The sequence below is a fragment of the Aplidium turbinatum genome, chromosome 2, assembly GCF_918807975.1.
Source record: "Aplidium turbinatum chromosome 2, kaAplTurb1.1, whole genome shotgun sequence".
Lineage (NCBI taxonomy): Eukaryota > Metazoa > Chordata > Ascidiacea > Aplousobranchia > Polyclinidae > Aplidium > Aplidium turbinatum.
In genome coordinates, this window is record NC_137473.1 from 7,326,312 (window position 1) to 7,354,201 (window position 27,890).

The 27,890-nt window shown below is 38.6% G+C and overlaps 1 protein-coding gene and 1 long non-coding RNA gene across 3 annotated transcripts; one reads left to right on the forward strand and one right to left on the reverse strand.

Moving 5' to 3' along the window:
* Window positions 1-3,873: 3,873 nt before the first annotated feature.
* On the reverse strand, window positions 3,874-5,076 carry LOC145788281 (protein FAM200B-like). The gene has a single exon (XM_082600063.1). The coding sequence runs from the start codon at window positions 5,074-5,076 to the stop codon at window positions 3,874-3,876; it is 1,203 nt and encodes a 400-aa protein (XP_082456189.1).
* Window positions 5,077-10,206: 5,130 nt separating this feature from the next.
* On the forward strand, window positions 10,207-26,224 carry LOC145765494 (uncharacterized). Of its 2 annotated transcripts, XR_014288572.1 has the most exons (7): window positions 10,207-10,303; window positions 12,111-12,158; window positions 12,839-13,024; window positions 13,667-13,738; window positions 24,239-24,369; window positions 25,225-25,316; window positions 26,053-26,224. It is a non-coding gene; the product is annotated as an uncharacterized LOC145765494 (long non-coding RNA). The 2 variants fall into 2 exon arrangements; XR_014288571.1 differs by lacking the exon at window positions 10,207-10,303 and having other exon boundaries at window positions 11,627-12,158.
* The last annotated feature ends 1,666 nt before the right edge of the window (window positions 26,225-27,890 follow it).

Genomic DNA, 27,890 nt, shown 5'->3' on the forward strand with positions numbered 1-27,890 from the left:
ACAAGTCTGAGAGGCGATCGGAACGGAAGTCACTGTTGAGCGTAGCCAGGTTCCAGGAGTTAGGACCGATAGTGAAATGACACAATCGGCAAAAATACAGAATGTGACTTAAAAATACTTCGTTTGTTTGTTTTTACAAAATCTATTGGTGTCTTTCTCTTTCTGTGTGTCGAAAACAAATTCTGGAGGAGTGTTAATAACCAGATGTCTTGGAAAACGATATAATTTTCTACAAATTTTATTATATTTTCAACAAAAAGCTCAACTTTTAAATTCAGACTTTGAAAATTTGGGGGGCCATGGCCCCTTTTGCCCCCTGGCTGCGCATATGCTTTGGTAATGCTCGGAATATGCTTGGCCTTTCGATATGTTTTGGCTCCTGGAACTGTTTTTTTTTTGGCATGTTTTTGGTTTTAGTCCTGTTTTTATGCAGTGAAACTAGATGTCTACCGGTAGGGGAAGAGCGGGACCTGTGAACAGGGGTGACTTACGAACCACCCCCCGTAATTTTTTTTATACCACTCTTTAGTGCCTAATGTGGATATTGTTGGCTTTAACACGCTTCGTTAGGTTTTCCTAGAAATTAACGTCATTTTTTGAGCTGATTTGTGGACAGGAGACCTCATTGCTGATTTTGACACAATTTTGTAATTTTTTGAGATCGTACAACATGTTTTCTAGTTTTTTAACTTGAGTGATATCTTGGCTTTCAGTGACAAGTGATTAATGTGCGATAAATTAGCATTGTTTTTAGCTATGTTGAATGAGACTAAAAGTTCAGGTTTTAGGCTGGGAGCAAAAAAATTACCGGTCATGTGGTGCGTGACCTGTGAACCTCCCTATTGGAGCGACCTGAGAAATATTTTGTTTTCGATCAACAACACGATCCAAAGAAATTAATTGATACCTGTTGACTTCTCTGCGCACAATTTTGAATAAACAAGTTTGTGGTGAAGAAGTAGGCTACAGTCATGTTTGTCCAATTTTCTGATTGCGAATTAAACTTTGTGCACGGACTATTTTGTGCTGATAGCAAAATCATCTGTGTTCTTAACAGAGAGATTTTCGGATGAGCGCATACATTTAGTGTTTCCCATTTGACATTTCTTGTAGTAGCATGACAACAGCACAACATAGCCTAAAACTGTTAAATAAATGGAAAATCGAAAATACTGCATGCTTTTTTCAAGCGGCTTAGAGGACCCTCCACATATGGTCGTAGGACCCTCACTTGCTGGTCGTATGAACCACTTTGGAGGACGCTGCATTTTTTGCTCTAGGGACTTCCGCTTCCATCGGAACATGCCTAAAATCCATGAAAGTATGGAGATTGTAGGTGGGAAGATATAGCCTACGTAAACTTTGAGACGAATCTTAGACACAAAACAAAAAATATATGAGGTTTTGTAAAAATCGGCTTGTAGGTATCGCCCTTCCCCTAGTTATAGTTTGTCGTAGGCTACTTTATTGTACGGCAATAGTTTCACACTTAGCCTATATTCCATGCTTGTGTTCTATGTTTCAGGGTGGAAAACGAACCCCCCCACAAATATTTTTTTGTTACCTCATTTTTTTCAATTGAAGTTGCAGTCACGGGTAGAAAACACGCTTCGGGGTTTGACAATCAGGGCATTTAGGCCTACCCTCCTAAAAATAAATTTTAACTTAATTTCCCTCTGTTAAAAAAAAACTTTAACCAGAAGTGGAAAACACGCATCAAGGGTTGACAATCAGGGCATTTACATCCCAAAAAATAATTGTTTAGGCTCCTTTTTTAAATGATAGATAACACAAGCCAACACACTTTTTGTGTCAGCATAGTAAATGTCATTCTAGGGTATATTTTGGGTGCTGAATTCAAAAATCACATCAGATTTTTTGTATCACATCAGGATTTTATGATATCTGAAGGAAGTTTTGGTAAAAATGGGTAAAATCGACTCCTGAAATATATTAGTAGACTATGGCGTTTTATAGAATTTGAACTTTTTTTTGTCAACAAGGTCTGTGATAAAGTCTAAATTCATCACGATAAAGTTAAAAGTCTACACAAGAGATACAAACATAATATTAATGAAAACATTGAGGTATTTCAAGACCTGTTTTATTTTTTTAATTTTATTGAAGTGTGGTAACTTGAACCCAATTCTTCAAAGTTTATCTGCTAACACTAAACGTTCAACGTCATTTTTTTTACAAGAGTAGGCTGCATTGTTATTTTTTTCGTGTTAAGAAGTAGGTTTGGTGGCTTTGCAAATCCCCAATACATATTTTAAACCTTTTGGTTTTGACATCTTTTCCTTTTGTTGTTGCTACAGTTGTGTGTTTGTAATGTCACTCGCTATTATGTTTGCGCCAGCAAAGAAAAATAAAATTGAAGTAATTGAATAGAATAGACACTTAAAAATAGGTTCAATTCTACAGAAAAAAGGAAATTCACATGCACATTTGGGAAACGTTATACTATGGACAAACTTTCGCTTGCATGATTTTTGTGAATGTTGTGAGTGGATTTAGGATTTCCATTGATCTATCGTCTTAGGTTTTTCACACAAGCTTTACATGCATCATGTGTGGAGACTGGAGTAACTGTGGAGCCCATGATTTGTCCTGATCACCCAGGCGAATTTTAAAGTATTTAAGATATGCTTGTTTTACAAAACTTGTTATGGTTTGCCTTTGGTTAGGAACAGTATAACTGCCACATATGTAACAAAGAACATCAAGGTCATTTTCACACTTTTTTGAAGATGTCATTCTGCTACTTATTCACACCACAAACAGAATTAACACCTTGCTAATATAAAAAAATCTGAATACATGAAAATTCAGATAAGAATGAGTCATAGACAAGTTTCACATATGCTTAAATCTCCACGTTCAGCGAAAAAGATGAAACCGATGTTATCAAAAAGAAGAATGGTAGCCTACTAAGCATTCAGGCGAAAGTGAATGCAACCCTGCCTGTAAGGGGTAGTTTATGAACAGTTCTCAGAAGGTACATAAGTTGGATGGTCTACCATAGACAGATGGTCCACTAGCCAGATGGTCTAGGTCAGGGTTTCCCAAACTTTTTGGGCAATGGACCCCTATTTGTCAAAGTGTTTTTTCGCGGACCCCAATCTTATGTCGCATCAATTTTCCGCCTAACCAGCGATAAGTGTTAATACAAATAAAAATAAGTAACACTGAATCATGTTTATTAATCGAAATGACAACATCAATGGGATGGATGTGATTGCTTCTTACTGCACAACTTGTCAATTCTTGGAGCAATTTGTGACAAGCAAACTCGCAATTCAGAGTCTACGATAAGTCTGGACCGGTATTTTGTCTTCATATTTGTAAGAGCTGAAAATGCTGTCTCACACATGTAGGTAGTGGCAAAAGGTAATAACATTTGGGTAGCCTTTTGTGAGAGCAGTGGATATTCGTTCTCAACACTTAACCAGAAAGATGCAAGAGGTTTTTGATTGAAACTAATCATTAAAGTTCGGTCAGATGACAATTCAGCCAATTCTTCTTCTTTGCGTCCTGACAGATCAGTTTTTGCAACAACAAAAGGGTTTAAAATCCAGTCATAATTCTCATATGTCTCTTTTAAAAAGTACTTCGTAAAATGTACAGAAAGCAATTCCAAATGTTGTTGAATGTCAGAGAAAATCAAATCTGTATTTATTAAAGGTTTGTTGGCAATGTAGTCACACAGAACAGGAAACATATCCACAACATTTTCATTTATTCTCGTTTTCCATATGTTGAGTTTCTTTGTGAATGCTGTTATTTTGTTTTGACTGAGTAAAATGTTCGCATCTCTTCCCTGAAGTGACAAGTTCAGTTGATTGAGAAGGTTAAAAATATCTGCCAGATAGGCTATGCAAGTTTCCCAAGCCAAATTTCATCGGCTACTAGTGAAGCTAAGTCCGCATTGTGCGCTCGCAAGAAAATTAAAATCTCCTCTCGCAGTTCAAACAGGCGTTCTACAATCTTTCCTCGCGACAGCCATCTAACTTCCGTATGGAGCAAAAGGCTTGAATGTTCTAAGCCTAGTTCATCGCAAAGTTTCGAAAACATTCGGGACTGCAGTGGGCGAGCTTTGATAGAGTTGATAACTTTGACACATAAAGATAAGACTTCAGACAAAGATTTTCCTAAATGTTTCGCAACAAGCGCTTCGCGATAAATCTTGCAGTGCGTTCGTATAATGTTCGGTACTTTTTCCCTGATACGAGCTATAGCCCCGGAGTGCTTGCCGGTCATTGAAGCTCCACCATCGGTACATATAGCCACACATCGTTCCCACGACAGTTCTGATTGTGAAAAGAAATCACAAAGTACGTTGAAAACGTCTAAACCGGTTGTTCTGCATTGCATTTGATGACAAAACATGTAATCTTCTATCATTTCGTCTCCCCATGAATATCTAACATAAACCAAGAGATGTGCTTGGCTGGCAATGTCCGTACTTTCATCCAATTGGATTGCAAAATTAGTTTGATTCAGTCTTTCAAGCAGCTGTGCTTTTATGTCATTCGAAAGTTTATCGATTCTTTTTGAAATCGTGTTGTTCGACAATGGAATTTCTTTAAGCTTGGCTGCACATTTGCAGTCCAAAACTACTTCACACATGTCAATTGCTGCTGGAAGAATTAAATTTTCCGCAATTGTGTGAGCTTTCTTGGCTCGAGCCACCCTTAGCGCCACTAAATAAGATGCTTTCATTAATTTTTCGTTCGACACCAAAGATTGTGTAAAAGTTTCTTTTTGCTTTAAATATTCTTTTTTCTTTCTGTCAAAAAAAGCCTGTGGCTTTCCAGCTAGCTCAGGATGTTGAGCCATCAAATGCCGCTTTAACTTGGCTGGTTTCATACATTCATTCGACAATGTTTTGTAGCATATTAAACACTGAGGCTTAGTAACATCTGAAGGACATTCAATAAACCCGAGCTTAAGATACTCCTCATCGTATGTTCGAACTTTTTGTCTCTTCGTCTTCCGGGATGAAACATCCTGAGATTGCTGGGCTTCACATTCTGAATCATTCGACTTATCCTTTCGCTTCAAAAATTTATCCATAAGATTTGAACTATAACACTAAAATTTAAAAACAGAAAAAAAATATCCGTGTCAGTCAGGATATTAGAAAAATCGCAGAGGTGGCACTGCAGCTGACTACCGGTACATGTTTGACAAATTTATTTCTGCACAAACTTTTGCAACAGGCTATCGCTTAGCCTCAATTGTTGTAGGCCTACTGACTTTGTAGACTACCGGAGAAAAAGCTGCGCAGAAATATATTTGTAAAAAATGTTGTCAGCTGCAGTGCCACCTTTGCCATTCTACTAAAAGTTAACACAAATGAATTATCTGATAACTTCGATTAGTTACTATTCTATCGTCCCTTCGCTACTGCTACTCTTATACCTAAACACCGCCCCTTCGCATTGAGTTATTTCTATGTTTTTATCTATTATTTTTATTTTATTTTGAATTATTAAGCTAGGCCTAAGGCCAATTCGAACAAAAATTGAAACTTAAGAACTTCATAACCTTACCACCTATGGGGTTATCTATTTTAATGCTCGGACTGCATAGACCTACAGGTAGCTAACCGAAAAACAGTTTAGCCTTGTAGCTATATAGCAAACATTCCCGACTGCTATACACCGTACGTTTAATTGTTGCATCATAGACGCCGAATGCAATTTTTAAAGTAGAGCAATTACCAAGACGTACTAATTCATTTCAAATATTTAAGATTGACACGGCCTAACATTCATTAAATAATTCATTTTAGTTACAAATCACGGCGGCATTCATCTGCGACAAATGGAAGTACGGTACCGTACAATGTCAAGCCTGTTTTCGCCATTTTGTCATATCGTCAGGGACCCCTGTGCAGTCTTTGTGGACCCCCAGGGGTCCGCGGACCCCACTTTGGGAAACCCTGGTCTAGGTGACTCTTTTGACCAGTGGACCATCTGTCTAGGGGGGCTTCTGTCTAGTGTACCTTCTGAAGGTAAGTCGGTCACTCCAATGGTCATGGTGTCATCATACATCTCTAAATGTTACAAAATAAAATCATTTCCATGAATATGACAAATTTTCAAACACTATTGGCTCATAAGGTCTTTATAAAACGGTAACAGTAAGAGAAAATTCGGCCAAAAAAACAATATTATGAGAAAAAATATGATGCAAAAATCTCAAAAACCTGATGTGATGGGTAAAATCTGATGTGATTTTTGAAATCAGCAGCCTCAATATACCTCAAATCACATCTTACATTGCAGACACAAAATTTTTTATCTTTTTTGTTGGCCTGTGTAATATTACAACCAGGAGTGGAATACACGCTTCAGGGGTTGGCATCAGGGAATGTAACCTCCCAAAATTATGTGTTGCCCGCTCTCAATTTTTTTCATAAAATTGTTTGAATTACCGTAACTTATACATTCAGGCAGTGGATAACACGCGCCATGGAAATTAGAGCATTTAATCCCCTACAACTACTTTTTTACCTGTCACAATTTTATAACTGCTGTAGGTAATAACTTAAGTGGCAACAATTAAAGGGTGAAAAACACCCATTAGGGGTTAAAACAATCACGAATATTGGATATAGCATTGGAAATGATTGTGTGCTTTTTCCCTCATTTTTTAAATTAGCCTAGAAAATTACAACTATAGGATTGGAAAACGCATATCAAGGGTTGGAAATCAGGACATTTGACCCCTCTAAAATGTTTTTTGCCCCCCCCCCACTCGCATTTTTTTGAACTTAGTAGCTAAGTCTAAATTATTACAACCAGGACTGGAAAACACGCACAATAAGTGGTTGGCAATCAAGGCCTTTGAATCCTTCTAAAATAATTTTTTGCTTTCTCTATTTTTTAAATTAATAGGCTACTTTAAATTGTAACCTGGAGTGAAAAAGACGCATAAGGGCAGGGGTTCGCAATCAGGGCATAGGCCTATGTATAGGCTAGGCTTATCAGGCAGGATTTGGCAATTTGTTCTTTTTGAGCCCTCAAAAATATGTTTTTATTCTTCTTACTTTTTCAAATTAATGACATCAATGATTAGGACATTGGAACTTCCAATTTTTTTGCCTTCTCCAAATTTTGGATCTTCTTACGTTTTGAGGCCGATGCAGGTCACATAGGCTACATCCAGCCTACGCGCAGCAGCCAATGGATTGTGTGTTTATCGAGCGTTGTTAGGTCTTATATGTCTATCCTTGGGTCGGAACTCGGAATGCAGGACATTGGTCATTGGTAGAGAATGTGCTGTGCAGTCTGAAAATCAGTGTGGTAATGAGTGGAGCCAGAATTTGCCCAATTTTCAGAAAATGTAGGCTAATGGATTCGGAAGTTCAATTTTTACAAAAGTTTTGCGGTTTGGCTTGGGACTTTACATTTCAGAAATTTAGCTTTTCTCGCGCTTTTCAAAGTCGACGCTAAATTTGTGTTCTTCAGTCTCCAGCAGAGTTGCCAGGTTGGCATATTTTATGCCAAATTCCACAAATGTGGCCTTATTTAAAGTGGTTTGGCATCAATCAATCAATCAAGTTTATTTCGGCATAGCTCCACATTTATTTTCAATGTACACATCAGGAGATATAACAAATAGCTTTTTATATGGAAACTACACTATGGAGACACCGAAAAAACCATGCGGTTATCTAAGTCAAGGTGCCCCCTCATGGGATGTTTTACTGGATTCAATATATAATTGGATTAATAGTACAGAAAAAACAAACACAAAGAAAAACAACAACAACAACAAAAAAAGGAAAAAAAAATAGTTATCAACAACAGTAGCCTAAATCAACAATATAATCACAGAATGACACTTAAATGGGTCAGTAACTAGTAGCCTAAATCAGTTTATCAATGCCAACAATGTAAATAATGCCAAAATCAGCTTTAGTAATTTGAAATGAGTTGTTCTTTATATTCCTTTTGAAAGAAGAAAGCGACAACATTGTGATTTGCTTTGGGATATTATTCCACAAGGTTGCTCCAGCATATTTAATGCATTTCTTCCCAGAATTGGAATTTATTTGCTGAATATATATAGACTCTTTCTTAGCACTTCTGGTTGAATACTTGTGAATGTCTTTAGATTTTGTAAACATGTTTTTAAAATGATTTGGTAATATATTATGGTGGATTTTAAACATAAATTTTCCTAGTTCTAGTCGATGAATATCCTCTATCATGAGTATATCAAACTCTTTATATTTGGGGGAAAGTTTTGTATAGTAGTCACAGTTGGCTATACATCTCAGTGCATTGTTTTGCAAGGTGTTTAGAATTTTAAGATTGGAAGAGTCAGCTGTGCCCCAGCTTGTGATGCCATATTGGAGATGAGTATATATAAGAGCATAATATAACATCATCAGTGTTTTTTCATCTACATAGTGGTTAATCTTATACATAAGACCAATAGATTTCCGCAATCGTTTTGTCAGTTTTTCTATGTGATGTGTCCATTGCATTTTGTCATCAACTATAACACCTAAGTATTTTACATTGTCTGTGCGATCGATTTGGGTTCCATTGATAGATATTGCAAAATTTTCATTTATATTATTCCCTTCCTTTCTTGATTAGCATGTACATAGTTTTACAATAATTCAAAGAAAGCTTGTTGTAGCCTATCGAAGCCAATTATCAACTTGCAGAAGTTCTTTGTTAACATTACTTTGGAGATCATTTAGTGTATTTGCTGACATGGATAACAAGGTATCACCTGCAAAGAGGAGCAATCGTGCAACAAAACAAGCAACCAAACGAGCAATCGTTATTAAAACGTAACCGCTCGACAAAGTTTTTTCCAATGCATCACAGCAAACGGGGGGCGGCTTATAATGAACAATGATCGAATCGCCTTGAAGAATGCATTGGAAAAAAGCTTCGTCGAGCGGTTACGTTTGAACAACGATTTTTTGTTTTGTAGATAACATATAAACGTGAAAGTTGTTAGGTAAATAAAGCAAGGCATACTCTTTTAATTTGTGTTGGTTTGGTATTTTTATTGTAAAAATTGAATTGCTAAGAATTGGTGCAAAATAATAAAGTTTAAGTTAGTGTTACATAAATGCAATGCATATGCTGGACTGGCAATTAATTCATTCGGGTAGATGAGGCATCGTGCTTTCCAACCATGGTAGAATTGTTAAAATCCGAGCAGAAATGAGAAAGCTACAGCACATTTGGTGGAGGCACTATTCACCGATCACAGCAAACTGGGGGGCGAATCGAATCGCCTGAATGCATTGGAAAAAACTTCGTCGAGCGGTTACGTTTGAGCAACGATTGCTCGTTTTGTGGATTAGATATAAACGTGAAAGTCAACAAATTAATAAAACAAGACATACTCTTTGTATTTGTGTTGGTTTGGTATTTTTATTGTAAAAATTGAATTGCTAAGAATTGGTACAAAATAGTAAAGTTTAAGTTAGCGCTACATAAATATAATGCATACTTTGGACTGGCAATTAATCCATTCGAGTAGATGAAGCATCAAGCCATCCAACGATAGTAAAATTTTTAGAATCTGAGCAGAAATGAGAAAGCTACAGCATATTTGGTGGAGTCAGTATTCACTGATCACAGCAAACGGGGGGGGGGGGGGGGCTTATACTAAACAATGATCGAATCGCCTTGAAGAATGTATTGGAAAAAAGCTTCGTCGAGCGGTTATGTTTGAACAACGATTTCTCGTTTTGTAGATAGCATATAAACGTGAAAGGTGTTAGGTAAATAAAGCAAGACATACTCTTTTAATTTGTGTTGGTTTGGTATTTTTATTGTAAAAATTGAATTGCTAAGAGTTGGTACAAAATAGTAAAGTTTAAGTTAGCGCTACATAAATATAATGCCTACTTTAGACTTGCAATTAATCCATTCGGGTAGATGAGGCATCGTGCTTTCCAACGATCTAAGCAGAAATGAGAAAGCTGGAGGCACTATTCACTACAAATATTTAAAAATCAATAACCATTCGCATTTACTTCTATTCCGTGTTTTTGCACCCTTCCTAAAAGTAGTTGCGTTTTTTGCCTGACGTCACACTTTTTAATGACGTCACTGACCAAGGCGGCCGATGCTATACCAAGGATGCCAGAGCTTGGTTTTTCCACCTAGATCTGGGTTTTGTTTTACCACATCTGGGTTTTAAGTTTTTTTTTCAAATTTAGGTAAATCTAGGTTTTTAACTTTGTACATAGCTTGCACTGTATTAAGGCACTGGGATCCTCGATAAATGGTCCACACTGCAACACAAAAATAATAAGGTAATGTTTTTTGCATCAGCTACTGCAGTCAGTGAGGTACCGTACAGGATGCTGAAGAAATGATTCAACTTTATAAAAATGTGGATGACTAAAAATTGGAGTAGTACAACTATTTGTGTTACTGAACATTTATTTATTGTGAATTTGAGTTATTCTTTTCAACATTATGTTCAAATGAAAAAGGCTAAGCAGGGTTTATTGCTAAGAACCAAGTTACCATAGTTGTACACCAAACTGTAAGCACTAAGCAGGCATGATGATTCTCCTCAGCCGCAGTCTACAACTCACACAGCAAAAAGTTTAGTTCAAAAGTCAAAACTAACCTTAATGGCTAGCCTATACACTCATACATCTAGTCAGTTTTAGAAATTTTGGTTAAACACACACTGAACCTTGCTAGCTAGACGCTTTACCATAAAGGAAATTTTGAACCAAAATCTTTTCTGTGAGCCCATATAGGCCTACCGAGCTCTTGTTTTTTGTATAGGCTATAGTTATTTTCCATATATATTAACTACCATACCAACATAAGCATGTATATTGTATAATTATATATATATACGTGATGCTATTTGTAGCTTTCTGAGGCTTCTGTGCAATGATTTAAAATGGTGCTGAAAGCAGGACTACACTAAAAGGCGGGAAGGCTTAAATAATCCGGGCATGAAATGGCGTATTGTCCGCAGAAGTAGCGATTTAATGTCGATGTAGAAAACGCGGAACTACGATCTTGGCGTCCATATTGTTTAACATAGCGATAAATTCATCATGAAAGAATGAAATGTTGCAACATGGAAAAAGGCGGAAATGCGATTTTTAACAACAACTCACCACCGAACCTACTTTTATGTTTAAATATCATTGAAAGATATTGTTTAGAAGCAATTGTGAAGTCATTAAATACTTTGACTGTTTTAATTCCACAGTTATTGGAGTAAATTTCGAAATTTAATGGAATTTATTGAAATAGGAAAAGGCGGAAATGCGATTTTTAGCCACAACTCAATACCGAGCATTTTCTTATGTTGAAATATCATTGAAAGATATTATTTAGAAGCAATTGTGAGATCATTAAATACTTTGACTATTTTAATTCTAAAGTTATTTCGGCTTATTTCCGCGCTTCCGCATTTCCGCCTTTTAGTGTTACCCCTAAAAGCACACGCAGGTTTTTTAACCGCTTTACTACATATTTTCTGGACCTGGTTTTTTTTTGTCTCATCTGGGTTTTTTTTAGCACACAATCTAAGTTTATTGGAAATTTGTCGCTGGCATCTCTGCTATACCAGCACCCTACCCTTGCAAAACCAGTAGGAAGTAGGCTACATGATGTAGCCTACTTCATACAGTTGACACAATATGTGTGTGTGTCAACTTTAAAAGTTAGCCTACTCCATTCTTGTCCTGAGACTTGTTTCGTGTTATGACATTAGGCTATAATGTCTAGGTTTTACAAGCATAGAGAAGGGTGTAGATCATGACTGACCAAACGACTATAATTGTTACATGTTTATTGAAAATATAATGGTTAAGTATTTCATAGGCCCAATGTGGTGGTTGAAGGGGTGTTTCATGTTGTTTATTATATATACTTAGTAATTGGTGGTAACTTAGTAATTGGGAGCATTGATTGATGTAATAAAGTTTGTCAGAGCATTGGAAACAAGCAAGCACAACAGCAGATCGAAGAAGTACGGATAAAATGTAGGCTAAATGATAAGGTGTAGATAAAATGAGGTTTTTTATTGCAGTTTTGTAATCAAGTCCTGACCAGTCTTTAATATATTTTTTTGTGTATATAATATAGATAATGAAGTCACAAAAACCATCTAGCTTTGCCAAAAATCCACCAGTGGTGAGTGTATATTAGTATATATGTTTTGAATCATGAAATTTAGATGATGCTCCTTTGGTGCTTTTATAATTGCGCTACATGGGCCAGTCTGAGCTAACGTCAACACTTTATGTGAGATAATGATAAAGCTGAATTCAAAATTTACACCCCCCTCTAGTATCAGGTAAATACAATCAGCCTGGTTTAGAAACTGGAAACAAAAATATATATACAGCTTTTGCTACTATGAAAGTGTTTTTTTTAGTGTCTGGAAAAGCAAATCAAATGAAAAAATAAATTGCTGGCCAACCTCAATGAATAGACCATTGTTAATGGTTCAAAGTTTCAACAAGTAGGCTATGCGAAACTGCCAAGATTTACCACTTCGTGAAAGTTTTCCAATTCAAGAATAACGATTTTCTCAACCAATCAATGGTTGGTTTTTATTCTTTTTGTGTGCATCATGCTTGTTTAAGTAATAAAAAGGCTACCTTTCATTGGCGGAAGCTTTTTATCATCTAGGAATCAGTTTTAGAACTTGGCTGATTTTACTGTATGATATAATATTTAATTCATATCAAGAAGTATAGCAATGAGTTATAATCACATTTTTTATTTTTTTTATTTATGCTTTTTTGTTTAATCTAAATTCATATTAAAGTGTATTATAGTCATGATTCTGTATATTTATTGGCTTTCAGGTCATGAACATATCGCGGCATATCAGGTCGGTTCACAACATATCGGACCGAGATGCTGTGAGGCGGCTTTGTATGGCGGCACGAGTGAAAAAAAAATGGGTTCGCTACAAAAAAAATGTGTGTCCTTTGTGTAAGCAGCAAGTTGGGTGACTGGGCAGGCACCTGCAAAGGTACCACAAGCTGTGCGTAAGTACACAATCATCTTCATTGGATATGTTATTACTAAGGCATTTGTATGTGGCCTAAAGCAGGGAAAAATTTAAACATCTTCATAAATGCGTTCCAATTTACCTGCACCTGCATAAGTGACTACCAGTGACTACACATGCATAAGTGACTACCGGTGATTTTTTGGTGCAAAAATAATTTGTTTAAAATTTACGGAAAGCTTACTTTTACATGCAATAGAACAATTCCTGTCGCTTCAGAATATTTCATTTGCAATGTTGTCTTATATTTTTCCTGAAATTTTTTTCTAGTATTATAAGCTCTCATTGTGATACATTTTTGATGAAATTTTATTTATTTTCTACTAATAAATCGCTTATAAGTTGGTCCAAGGACTTTCTGTTTACCCTACAGATGCAAGTTGCATTGCAGTTACCGCAGTATAGAACCGCATGGCCACTGCAGTCTGGATAATAACGTAGTTTTGAAACCTGAATAATATCTTAACAAAACCAAAACTGTAAGGACGTGGCTTCGTAATGTCAATGCCACATTGAAAGCAAAAGCGACGTGGGTGAAGCAACGTGCATTGATGTCACCTTGCTACTAGTGAGCCTAAAAATTTTCTTCCATTTGTTGACATGGTGTTATTTTTTACAGAAAACAAGTGCAAAATACAGGAAGGCTACTGGAAAGCAGTCAGAGCTTGAATCATTAATGGATAACTTAAAAGTAAGTAATCTGAAGACACGACACTGACACGGGAAGTTCACTTAACTCAAGACTGTTACAGCTGAATGCCACGGACATCAGTTTATTGTACAGTTGTACACATACTATCAGGAAATCTTGACCGAGTTGTTATTTTTATGGTATGGCTGGGTGACGTTTCGGTTTATTTCCAGTATATTTGACAGCACAACTGATGAAATGTCTGCCATATTGGGTAGTACTAGCCAGTAGCCATATGCCAGTGCGTTTGGAAATCTAAAGAATGGGTGACCTAATAGAAAAATAAAACAACATGTATAGTTATTTGTAAATAACTAAAGCTAACTCATCCCAATGTCAAAAGATTGTTTATAATTAGCAAATGCAGATTTATATATATAAACAGTGCGGCAAGTCATGTATGGCAAGTCATCGCCCCTAGAGTACTTCACGCTTGATTGGTTTTCAACAATATGTGCTGCTTATCGCTTCTTTTAGTTATCTGTCTCGCTTAGTATGGAGGACTAGGCTTTGTCTGTGCAATTTTTATTAATCTTTGTTCGGTTTGTTTCACTGTTAGTAAATTTGAAGGAGCCTAGAAAAAATGTTTTTAGTCAGTGTTAGGTTGATGGAAAAGTTGCAGGCTATTTTGTGTACTTGCCTTGATGCTTAGAGTATGTAAACAAGCCAAAAAGTAAGACTAGTATACGAAGGAACTTTAGTTTCATGAAGTTTTATAAAAATGGCGCCATTGAGGACAAATGAGAACAAGTGCCTGTGATGTATCAAAAAATCGAAAACACCATCGAAAATTTTTTTTGAGGGCGGCACTTTTCTCATCTGCCTAGGGCAGCACTTAGACTAAATCCGGCCCTGGACAACATGGTGCACAATCGCTTGAATAGCTTTAAGCATTTCATTAGGTAAGTACTAGTGACCTCAAAGCATTTCCTTTGTGGCGTCCTGCGGTGTTTCTTATGTGTTTTTTACGTCTTATTACTGTTGTGAAATGTGGAGGCCTTTCATCCCCTGCAGTTTTTCTTCAGGACATTGTGTCGTTTATTAGAATTTTGAAACGCTGGCTAGGAATTCAAGTATTTGTGCAATTCTTCAAGTAGTTGTGTGCCTTAGGAATTTGGAATGCCACATACTTGCAACAGGCAGTTTAACATTTACGACACGTAGTTTTACGTCTTTTTAGAGTTGAAGCCCACATATGTTGCATGCCACAGCGTTTTTGTATATCTTGATTGCAGCGTCGCTCTGGGCATTCCTATCAACTTTGGAAACTTCTTAAACCAAGCGTCTAGCGTTGAAATTTCTTTTTAGTATGATTTTTTTTCTCAGTCATTCAGCACTATTCTTTTTCAGTCGTTGAGTGGTGACGTCGTTCAATCAGTCCGCCATTGTTATGTTTACTACTTCCGCCATGTTTACTACTTCTACATTATGTGTAATAGTGCAAGCCTCATGGGGAAGCTTTAGTGGGTCAACAAGGAGCTGACGACTGACAAAGAAGCATATTGCCCTTGCTCCTGAAAGAACACGAAGCAGAGAAATATTTCAATATTTATGAGAGACTGGGCTGTTTTTCAAATGCCTTCCTAGAAAAAAACATGTTTTCAAGGCAGAAAATTGTTCAGGTGGAAAGATGTCCAAAAAAAGAGTCGCTGTGTTGGTCACCGCTGGTGTAGCTCGGGAGAAGTTAACTTTTTTACGATACGAGCAATCGAGCATATGCCTAGATGTTTAGACGTTGTTACGGCCAATCTCTGTACAAATCAAACGTCATATAAAACCGTTCAAGTCTACTGAATATTACGTCATGGAAGTTGCTAGAAAATGTGCCAAAATTGCACCATCGTTCATAGACTTGTGTCAAACTTGTTAGGACTTGTTTGGGCCTGTTTAAACAGGAAATATTACATCAGCTTTAAACACCTGTTGGAATGACTTCATAATTGTCTTTCATTTATTGCGTCACAGTTACTTTCTACGTGAATTTGAGATATTGATATCTATTCTGGTCATTCGTAAAATGATTGTTTGAAAGTTGGCCGCACATTTAACTGTTGGCTTAGTGCTTGCTAGCTGGACAAAAGTTCCGTCTTTTATCCAAGTAATCTGTTGTGTAGTGACAGTTTAAGTGGTGTAGGCGTTGCACCCCCTCGTTTTCGGTAGCCTCGGGCTAATTTTACAGGAATACACTGTTTGAAAAGAAGTTCAAGTGTGTGTTTCTTCGGTCATTATATACAGACGAACGGATTAGGGAACTTTATGTTAAAATTTTCCCAAGAAGAGATTATGGTTTACCGCTGTGACCATAAAAAATAAAAGACGATTCTCTGTCTAGTGTTTGGCACAGAAGCACTTAGAAGCAAAGAAATAATAAAAGAAGATCTTATTGGTTGGTAGTCTAAAGAAGCAAAGAAAATTAAAGACATTTCCTCTCGGTAGGCAACTGAAGAACTTTAAGCTAAAAAGTAAAGACATTTCTTCTCAGTTTGGTACAGAAGAAAAATAACTTTGACATTTATTGGCAAGAAAGAAGATTAAAGGCAATCCATCTGTGCTTGAAGATTCAAGTGGAAGAATCCAAGCAAGTTTTGTGGACGTTTGGACTTCACATACTCGTACAGCTACGGTATCGTGCATTTAAATTCTTTTTTTTGTATTTTTACGGTCTTTGCAGTTAAGTTTTTTATAACTACTGTAAATTTGTGTGTTTGTGTAACTTAATTTTTTAATTGTTAAATTTAGCCCTAACATTTAATATGTCTACACTCGGTGGCGACAGGGACTCGACCGCCGTCGACTCGACTGAGTTTAAGCCTGATGATGTTCTTTGCGGTCGGGCAGGCCATTCTGGGGAGGGACCCCTTAACGATGAGGCTAAGTCAGTTCGAGAGGCCCGGCATCTTAGACGGGATATTTTGACTCAAATTGGGAAACTTTCTGTAGCCCTAGGTTCTTTGAGTGATAAGCAGGAACTGTTAATTTTTAGATCCAAGTTATCTACTTTAGAAGAGGAATTACGGCATTTCCATGCTCTTTTGAGTAAAATTGTTAACTCTGCAATCTTGGCAGAACTTCGTGATAGGGTAGATCCCGAATTTAACTCGTTAAAAAATAACTTCGAACAAAAAGAAAGTGAGTTGTCAGATAGGTTGGATGCTGACATACATCCTGAGGATAGCGCCTCAAATGTAAGCACTAGGATGTCTGAGAGCTCGTCACGGATAGTTGCACAAATTAACCTACAGTTAAGACGAGAGGAGCTCCAGATCCAAGCTGAGGCCGAAGCAAGAGCTGCTGAGGCCATCGCAAGAGCTGAAGCCATACGAGCTGAGGCTGCCGCACGAGCAGAGGCTGCCGCAAGAGCTGAGGCCATACGAGCTGAGGCCATACGAGCTGAGGCTGCCGCGATAGCTGAGGCCGACGCGAGAGCTGCTGAGGCCGAAGCGAGAGCTGCTGAGGCCGCCGCGAGAGCCGAAGCTAGAGCTGCTGAGTTCGCACTCAAAGACGCTCAGTTGAGGGCCGAACAACGTAAAGAGGTAGTTTTAGCTGAATATCGTTCTGAGTTGGGCTCCCGGCGTAGCTCTAGGAAGGGCTCTTCTAGGCATTCCAGAAGTGAACATCAATCACAGTTTAATTTACCTAACCTTTTCCACACGCCTGTTCAATCCGTAAGTGGACCTGTACAATCCACATGTTTTCCAGCTGTTTCAGGAGGTCTCGGGGCCGCGGCTAAGGATCTTCCGAAGGCTGTAGAGCCAAGGTCTGCAAATTACAACCGAACTCCTCCCCCAGAGCGTACAGGTCACGGGGCCGCCATTAGCAGTAATGCTTTGCCCCCTTCACAGTTTTCAGCGCCGCTAGTTTTTGATCGCCCAGCTACACGTAATTTGGGTGGTTGTGAGAGGCGTATCGTGTCTCCTGATTTTAACGTATGTGAGGATCGTGATCGGGCTGTGCATGTGACTGAGCCCACTCAGCCCATTAAGGGATATAGCTTGTCTTCTCCCGCTAAATCGAGTTCTCAACAGCAGGATTGCTTTTTTGAATACCAAAATAGTAGGACGTTCTTCGATAAGGCGGCCTTGATTGGTTACGATGGTAATAATATGCCATTTGTCTTCTTTAAAAATCGTGTTATGGCCTTGATGGCAGCTTCGCCCTTTAAGGGAACTCGTTTGACTTTGTTGCAAGCAGCTTGTGTTAGAACAGCTGCACAAACGATTGCTAATTTGGTTTCTGACACTCCTGGCTTGTCAGAGGAAGACAGGATAGAAATGTCGTTAGCTCGCTTGTCCCAACGTTTTGGAGTTCGTGGAGGTCTTTTCGCAGAACCAGAAATTAGAAAGTATCGCTATGGTAGCAAATTGACTTCTATCTCTTCCAGTGATTTGAAAGAGTTTAAAGATGAATTGTCGCAGTGTTTGCTTTACGCGAAAGCTTATGGTCAGCGTGATAAATTAGAAGGACGTTTTGTTTTGGATTTGGCTAAGCGACTCCCGTTTGACGCTAAGCAGCGTTATCTTGACTTTTTAGGTGATCAGTATGGTAGCACTGAGGAACCTACCTTTCAGAGTTTGTTTGATTTTGTAGTACGGGAGGAAACGCGCAAGTCGACTGATTTTAGCATTATGCTAATGGGCGATTCTGGTGAGTCGCAGCATTTTAAAAAGTTTGGCAAAGGAAAATTGCCTTCATGTCCGGTTAGGCAGACGTCCGTAAAACCCCATGATAATGTGATTTCAGGGAGTTCGCAGTACTCGACTGCTGTTGGCGCACCGCGCGGCGGTGTGGCCAGACGTAGTGACATACCGGCATGTTTTTGTTGTTCGTCACGTGGTCAAGTTGAATATCATTTTTTGTCTAATTGTAAAGAATTTTTGCGCTTGACACCTAAAGATCGGAGAGATGTCATTGTGAAAGCTGGCAAATGCTTGAATTGTTTGCGCCAGCATATGGTTAGAGACTGTAATCATGCAAATAACTGTCGTAAGTGTGGACCTACCAACGATAGGAAACACTATTTTCTTCTGCATGATTTTTATGTGACGTCACGTGATTCTCTAGATTTGGTCGGTAAAGATGAGGCTGGTGCCAGAGTTCCTGTGCGTAATGTTAAGATTGGAAATGTTAAAGCAGCCTTTAACCGCGTTACTGCTGCTCGTGTTTTGAATCCAATGACTGGCAAATCGAAGTTGGTGTATTGTCAGCATGATCCTGGTTCGCAGTTGACCTTTGTTTCGAGTGACTTGGTGTGCGAACTTGGTCTTAAACCGTATGATAAAGCGTCGTTTAAAATGGATACTCTGGCTGGTCAGAAACCTACTTGTGCTGACCTTGTTAAACTCAACATCCAGTCGTTAGAGACTGATGAACTGTTTTGTGATATAACCTCGGTGGTTAACCCAGCTTGGGCTGACGATGTTAAAACTTTACCCCATAAACAAGATTTAAGTGGTTTCCGTCATTTTCATGACGTGAATATGTTTCATTTGAATGATTGTAGTACTGTAGATGTACTGATTGGCAACGACAACGCTTATTTGATGTGTGCAAAAGAAGAGCGTGTTGGTGACAATCGTAGTGAACCGCATGCTTTGCTCACTCCTCTCGGTTGGTTGGCTTGTGGTGGTAAGTCACCCTTAGTTGAAAGCGTTGCTAAAGTGTGCAGAGTGCAGACGTCTTCAGAGTCGGATGTCATCTCTGGCTTTCAGCGTAAAATTGAGTCTCGTGATATGGAAATAGCAGACCTGAATAAAGTCATTCAGGATTTGACTTTGCAAAATGAAACCTGTGAATTGTCTCGCAATGATATTTTGGCTAGAGAACTTGTCGAACCGAATATTGAGTTGAAAGATGGTCGATTTGAGATACCTGTTCCGTTGAAGGAAGATATTGATCTACCTAACAATTTTGTGTTGGCGTCAGATAGAGCTGCTGCTTTAAGAAAGAAAGCTTTAAAACAACCTGAACTTCGTGATTTCCTTACTGACACCATGAAAGATCTTAAATCTAATGGCTATATTGAGCGTGCGGGTGAAGCAGGAAATGTCAAGGGATTTGAATGGTATTTACCATACTTTGTGACGTCACAATTAAAAAAGCGCATTGTTTACGATGGCAAGTCTGAATTTCGAGGAACTTGTGTTAATGATGTAATGTTTTCGGGTCCTGACTTGTTAAACCCTCTGGTAGATGTCTTGGCTAGATTTCGGCTTGGTAGATTTGGTCTCATGGCTGATGTGACTAAATGCTTCTTTCAAATAATGTTACCTGAGTCGCAAAGGGATTTGTTTCGTATATTGTGGTTTGAAGATGATGACCTTGAAAATGGTAGGATGGTACCATTTCGTTTTTGTGTACACCCTTGGGGAATAAAGAGTAGCCCGTATATCGCTTGCTTGGCTATAAAGAAAATGATCGAGCAGAATCCCAGCAGTGCTGGTGAATTGACTCTCTGCAATATTGCAAATAATATGTACATGGATGATTTTATATTTTCGGCTGATAGCTTAGAGGAAGCTCAGCAAATCACTCATGAATCAATTGCTTTGTTTGATAGCCGTGGGTTTAAACTTGTTAAGTGGAGTGCTAACAAGGAGGCTATGATTGTCTTGTCAAATTTGGATAATGAGATGCTTTCACCTTTGATTCGTGACATTGACTTTCAGACTGAAAATATGACTTTGCCATCAGCGAAGACATTGGGTTGTGTGTGGCAAACCGAGTCTGACGAGATGCGTATCGCATGTTCCTTAAAGCCCTTAGCTAAACACACGCGCCGAAGTATGCTCAGTCAGCTTGGACAAAATTTTGATCCGCTAGGCTTTGGAGCGCCATTTTTTCTAAAAGCACGCCTTATACTTCAGCAATTGGCGATAGACAAGTTTGATTGGGACACCGAGGTCCCTGATAGCTTTGTTAAAGAGTGGGAGTCGTGGCTTCGCTCTTTGGACCTGCTTAAGGATTTTTCGTTACCGAGATGGTATTTTGCAAACTCTGGTGTGTGCAGTCCGGATGATATTGTTTCATATCAATTGCATGGGTTTAGTGATGCTTCGAATCAAGCTTTCTCTTCTGTTGTTTACTTACGTAGACTGGTTAACGGAGTTCCGAGTGTGTCTTTCGTTCTGGGTAAATCTACCATTGTTGTAAAAAATCAGTTTTCTTGGCCGATAGCTAGGAAAGAGCTTGTTGCCGCTTTGAATACAGCAAGACTCGTGAAGCAGGCCTACGAGGCATTGAAGATGCCCGACTGCAGTAAGTATTTTTGGTGTGATTCTCGGACTGTGTTGCAGTGGGTTAAGAACCCTGATTTACGTTTGAATAAGTTTATTACGCGTCGAGTTGAGCATATTTTATTGTTGTCTGGAGCCCAGGATTGGCGTTTTTGCCCTACCGATATGAACCCAGCTGATGTTGGCACAAGGCCAAATCTTATTACAAAGAAAGAGTTTCGAGAGTTGTGGTTAAATGGTTCTAGTCTTCTCTATCAGTGTGAAGAAATTCCATCTGTAGAAAACCCCACTCCAGTACCTGTCCATAGCCTATATCTTCGTGACGAAGAGGGGTCGCTTGACGTTGCACAGGGTGGCCTTCACAGATTGATCGAGGCCGCACCTTCTTTGTATGTTATGAAAAAGAGAATTGCTTATTTGGTTGCTTTTGTTGAATTTTTGTGCTGTAAAACGAGAAAGCGTAGCTTTATGAAGCCAAAACTGGACGCCTCTTATCTTAATAGAGCCTTAGACTTAACTGTGAAGTTTGTTCAGAAGAGCGTGTATGGCGATGTGTTACATTTAATGACCAAACGATCGCCGGATGCACTTGAGGAAGTGATAAAGCGGGGTAGTGTTGGCGCTTCGCAACGTGAGAAGGAACGCTTGAAGGAATTGCGTTCACTTAAAAAGTACAGACCTTGTGTAGATGATGCTGGTGTAATCCGCATTGAAGGGCGCTTAAGTAATTCTCCCGAGATTTCTCTAGAAGCAAAGCATCCGATTGTTTTGCCTTCGAAACACCCCTTCACTAGGCTTGTTGTACTGTCGCATCATAATCGAAATGCGCACTGTGGAGTACAGCACACTTTGTTGTCTACGCGACAGAAGTTTTGGATCGCTAATGGTAATGCTTCCGTGAAGAGGTATCTTAATGATTGTGGTGTATGTGCGATTGAGAAAGCTCGGCCTATAAGGCAGCTCATGTCTGATTTACCTTTGTCTCGCACAACTGCCCATAGGAAACCCTTTTTTGATTGCGGCTTAGACTATCTTGGACCATTGACCTTTGTTGAAGGTAGGAGTCACAAAAAAGCTTGGGGACTCTTATTCACATGTATGGCATCTCGCGCTATTCATGTTGAGCTGGTCACGTCATTGTCGCTGAGTGATTTTTTACTTGCCTTTACAAGGTTTACAGATTTACGTGGGCAGGTTAATGCTATCTATTCCGATAATGGAAGTACCTTTCAGGCAGCATCTAAGAAGTTACCCGAGTTGATAGAATCAGCTGAATTTCACAACGCCCTGAGACAGAGAGAGATAAACTGGGAATTTATACCTCCGTATGCTCCGGCGCAAGGTGGCGCCTGGGAGGCAATGGTAAAACAATTTAAAATCGCATTTTTTCACATTTTGGACTCTTCAATTCGTAAGCCCAATTTTATTGAACTGCTTACGTACACAGGCAGTGCCGTTCGGATCGTGAACGAACGCCCTTTGGTACCTTTGAGTGACGACCCTAGGGATTTTACTGTCATCACCCCTGCCTCACTTTTGACCCCATACTTAGACCCATACTGTGCTGTTGGGCAACCACATGATCGTGACCAATTAAGAAGGGATTATCGGTTCAATTTGTCACTTTCTCCGCAGTTTTGGAATAAATGGATCGATTTTTACTTGCCAGGTCTTCAGGGCCGGAAAAAATGGCTAAAAATGGCCGAGAATTTGGAACCTGGTCAACTTGTAGTGGTAGGTTCTCTCCAAGACATTGGTAAACGTGGGAAGTATCAACTTGGGAGGGTGCATGAGGTAGTTCCACAAATTAGGAAAGGGAAGCCTGTGGTTCGTAGAGCCAAAGTTGCCGTCTGCAACTATGATGAGAGTACGGGGAAAGTGAAAGTAGACTACGTGTTGAGGGATATTTCGTGCCTCGCCCCCGTAAAGAACACCTAAGTGTTAGGGTTTGAGCCTGGTTTTGTCTGCGGTGGCCGATACTTGTCTGAGCCCGGAACAGTCGGTTATTATCGCAACTATTGTATATAGCGTCATTTAGCGTGTACCTATGGTACCAATTTCATGTATCGTCGTGTTTATTCTTATTGCTGTTCATTCTTTGCATGCCCTTTGTATTTGCGTATTAACTTAAACGTGAGTGATTCAAAAAATTTGTGTATCGTGTGTTTTATTCATTGGCTCACGATTGTCCTTCAATTCTTTTTTAGTTATGCCATGTTAGACTGTCATAACTAGGGGCCGCTATGTTACGGCCAATCTCTGTACAAATCAAACGTCATATAAAACCGTTCAAGTCTACTGAATATTACGTCATGGAAGTTGCTAGAAAATGTGCCAAAATTGCACCATCGTTCATAGACTTGTGTCAAACTTGTTAGGACTTGTTTGGGCCTGTTTAAACAGGAAATATTACATCAGCTTTAAACACCTGTTGGAATGACTTCATAATTGTCTTTCATTTATTGCGTCACAGTTACTTTCTACGTGAATTTGAGATATTGATATCTATTCTGGTCATTCGTAAAATGATTGTTTGAAAGTTGGCCGCACATTTAACTGTTGGCTTAGTGCTTGCTAGCTGGACAAAAGTTCCGTCTTTTATCCAAGTAATCTGTTGTGTAGTGACAGTTTAAGTGGTGTAGGCGTTGCACCCCCTCGTTTTCGGTAGCCTCGGGCTAATTTTACAGGAATACACTGTTTGAAAAGAAGTTCAAGTGTGTGTTTCTTCGGTCATTATATACAGACGAACGGATTAGGGAACTTTATGTTAAAATTTTCCCAAGAAGAGATTATGGTTTACCGCTGTGACCAGACGTTTCTAGATGTTTCAAAAGCGTTAGAAAGCTTTATATGATTCTAACAGCAAAGCATGGATGATTGCATATTTGTTTGAGAAATGGCTAAGGACTTGGGTTCAGGATGCGAACGAAAAACAGAAAGATAAGTTCGTAAGTTGAGTTTAAGTTAACCAGTCTTTCTCCGTCAACACCACATCGAAGACAGCCCATGGATGTAAGAGCAGGAGTTATTCGCTGTCTCGAATTTTACTATACAGAAAAAATCTGGCTGAAATGTGCTTGTTGGCTTTTGAAACAATTTATTAAAGAAGTTTTGTTTGATCTTGGGTGTAATTTTGGTAGAGCCATCTGCTTTATGTTGGTGAAAATTCATGAACTATTGCAACGTGTAAACATTTGTTTGTTAGTTTGTTCCCTCTTTATAAACGTTACGATTGTCTTATTCATAACCACCGAATTGTATATTGTAGATTTGCCATGGAAGAAAATTTGTTTGGCAGCGAGGAAATGGAACTTCTCCAAAAAAAAGTAATAGCTTGGACCAAAACCTATAAAGTTAGAGCAAGGAGGAGGTCCAAGGCCATGAACAGCGCCCCAACTGGTAACCGTTATATGCGTCATGTACTCACATCAATGCAAACTATTTCATTCTGCACATACATGTGATGCAGATTGCAGATTTATTGCTGCAGTCGCTTACACTTAGGCCCAGTTGTACAAACACCCACGCGACACTGTAGCTGTTGGGCATTTTCTTTCGATATTTGTCGTGTTATGTTAACACCATCGGTGAGTTCATAAGAATAGTTCATTATTCACATCAGTATCACCACAATACCACATGCACAAACGTGCACAGTCGAAAGCACATCCTCTAAATTGGGGGTTCCCAACCTTGTTAATCAGGGATCCCTTTTAATAAATGTTTAAACCTGCGGATCCCTCCCACTACTGAGTGGTATTTATAATATGCCTAAAATCGGGTACATATTACAGCTGCTAGAAATTTCAATGAAATAAAGCGAAATTAAACGAAACACGCGAGCCTTGCACGTCTAAGAGACTTGAAAACAATATTGTATGCTTTACCAATGTTGAATACATTTAAGACTTAGTTTATTTAAGTTTATTACTTAAAGCTTTTTAGTTTCAATGATGAAAGCGAAAGCCGGCTGATTTGAGGTAAACTTTTGTTTTTTGGGCAGATGATAATTGGCAGCAACTTTCCTGCTTGACCATTTGAATTTTTACTTTACGAGTAGATTTAATATAACTTACCAAGTGTGGTTCATTAATGTAGGGTAGCAAGTTTTTTTTTCATCTGCACCTTTAAACAAAAATGAAATCTTCAGTGATCACAAAAGCTGAAGCGAAATTTCTGAGAAACGTATTACTGTATCCCTATCAGAAACTTGCCAATGTCGTTAAGTTTCAATGCTTCTTTTATTGTAACCAGGAAACTGGACAGGCACCATCTGAAGAACTCAAGTTGACATCCCTACCAGGATTTTAGATTTCGCATAAACGATAGAAAGTCAACGAGATCAAGTAAAGTTTCAAACAAATTTTACTAAACTTGTTGCATTCTGTATATTTCTTAACTATTGCTGTTTTTAAACATTGTTTATTGTTAGCTGGCATTGAAACAAGAAATTTGAAATATTTTAGCCAAATGATTCGCCATAATTCTATTCAAAGAACTAGAAGGAAAATTGAATGGAAAACAAAATAGGGCGTACAATAAGAATTTGAACTATTGTACGCCCTATTTTGAATTTGAACTGGCCTATTTTGAATTTGAAGAATTTAACTGGCCAGGACTTGATTACACAACAGATAAACTTGGCGCTTCATTGACAACAGGTTAAACTTGACGAGAGGAACGTAATGATGATTGCTAGTTGATAAAACTTCTATACGGTACTTATGAAAAAAAGAGCTAATTTCAAATGGTCAGTTTGGTTAAAAAAAAGCACTGTTTGAATAAGCAAGTGTATGCAATGGATTGAGTTACGCTTTTAGCAGCATGATCGTTGCTTACTTCACAATGTCGCTGCAAGTTCCCTGTTGTAATAGCGATTTGCACTAGCTTTCGGAACACTGTTCCCTAGTCATGCACTATGACGATATAACACATGACTAGGGAACAGTGTTGCGAAAGCTAGTGCAAATCGCTATTACCATTGAGAACTCGCAGCATCAGGCTGAAACAAGTCGTTAATATCTATATTGTTAAGTAAGCAAGATGAGTTTGTGATAACCTAGTCGAATGTTTTTGTTTCAGATTTGCAAGCATGGTCTATTCTTCAAGGTTGAAAAAGAGAAACCCTTTAAGAAAGCGACCAAGCACTTAACACTGATCTTGGAAACTTGAAATTTTGTTGATTATATACAATGTCTTTTGAAATTGGCGAAAGCATCGATTTTGAAGTTAAAAAAATAAAAAATATAGAACACAGACTTGTAAACATCTCATGAACTTGGACAAAAATAAAATTTATTGTTCAGAAGAAAGGTTTTCAGATTTTGCGATTACTGTATGTCGTTCTACTAACGCAAAGGTTGACGAAGACCCTGTATAACATGTAGGCCTGCTATGTTTCTAACTGACAAATTTCAATTAGAACATTTGGCCGAAACCTATGAGAATTGCAAATGCATTGCAACTGTGCAAATTCAAAACCTAAATTCTGCTCTCACAGAATTAAGCCCACCGCATCTGTATTTTGGAAGCGACTTCACTGTAACGTTTCGGCTTTCACAAATCCCGCAGTGATATTATTGCTGAAAAACACTAGCCTACATTATGAAATAAGGCGGAGAATTGAAAAGTAGGCCTACTCGTAACATGTATAAACCGAAAGGTTTTTCGTTAAAGAAGGAACGACTCTTGAACAAGCGTGAGTTGAGTGACCAAATTGCAGGTAAACCTCACGACGGGAGAATGTCGCTTTTCTGACACCCGTCGCAATGAACTAAATTGACTAGACAGGATGAGCATTTTTTAATTTCCGAATAGGAGTTTGTATCCTTGGTTATTGTAAAACACATTTAACTTCAATATACCAGACTTGTTTAAATAGTAGGCAATCTTACCGTAGACAGAAACACCCTAAAATTGTTCCCAACTAGAGACTCCGAGCCTCTCACGAACACCTGAATGACGCTTATTGTTGTCCTTATGGCAGTAACAACAGGTTGATAATGTTATTTGCAAAAGGCTGTTTTGCTGTAATAGCAGTAAAAGTGTTGCTTCAGTTTTAACTCGTTAAGTGCGAATGACACACATGTGTGTCAGGAGCGCCGGAAACGGGGGGCAGGGGGGGCGAATGCCCCCCCCTGCCCTCAAATTTTCTGCAGATGGAGGGACAGAGGGGGCAATGGTGCCCTTTTAAAGTTATGTAAGCTACTGCACATTTTGCAATATAACAATTTCTGTTATTCGCTTTTAGCTTAATTAAAATCTTTCATTTTTGCCTCAAAATAATATTTACGGCACAAAATTTTGCAACACAGTAGCCTACAGGCCTTAAAACTCGTTTTTTTTTTCGGCAGCCATCGTGGCCTACCGGGAGCTCCTTCTCGGCGGCCAAATCTGCGTGCTTGGAGGCCAAAATACAAAATAAAAATAACGATAGCACAAGTAAATAGAATTAAACTTGCAACAATGCTAAAATGATCACTTAGCGTTGTTGAAGTCTGGGCCTGGGCGACGTCCTACAATAGAATCGCTGCACCACGCAATAACTGCTTTATCGGGATTGTAATCCAGTACTATTCAAACGACACTCGCACGAGTGTCTCCAATGTGGCTGATTTTATAGAAGTTCGCCACTCCCTTAGAATTCTATTTAGCAACGAAAAACAACGTTCGACATGATTGTGTTGACGATGACTGCCAGGTAATAAAATAAGTATTTCAATGATTAAAACATTACTTGTAGGCTTAAACTGTGCTTAAACTGCCCTTTATCAGAACTGACGATGCACTAGCAAGTGCGAAATATTTTTTATGTTACATCTACTGACATCTGATCCCTGTTGCCTTAGCAATTGAGGTTTTAGCTATTTCAATGATGTACATTAGGGGAAGTGCGGGACCGATGGGACACGGGGACCGAA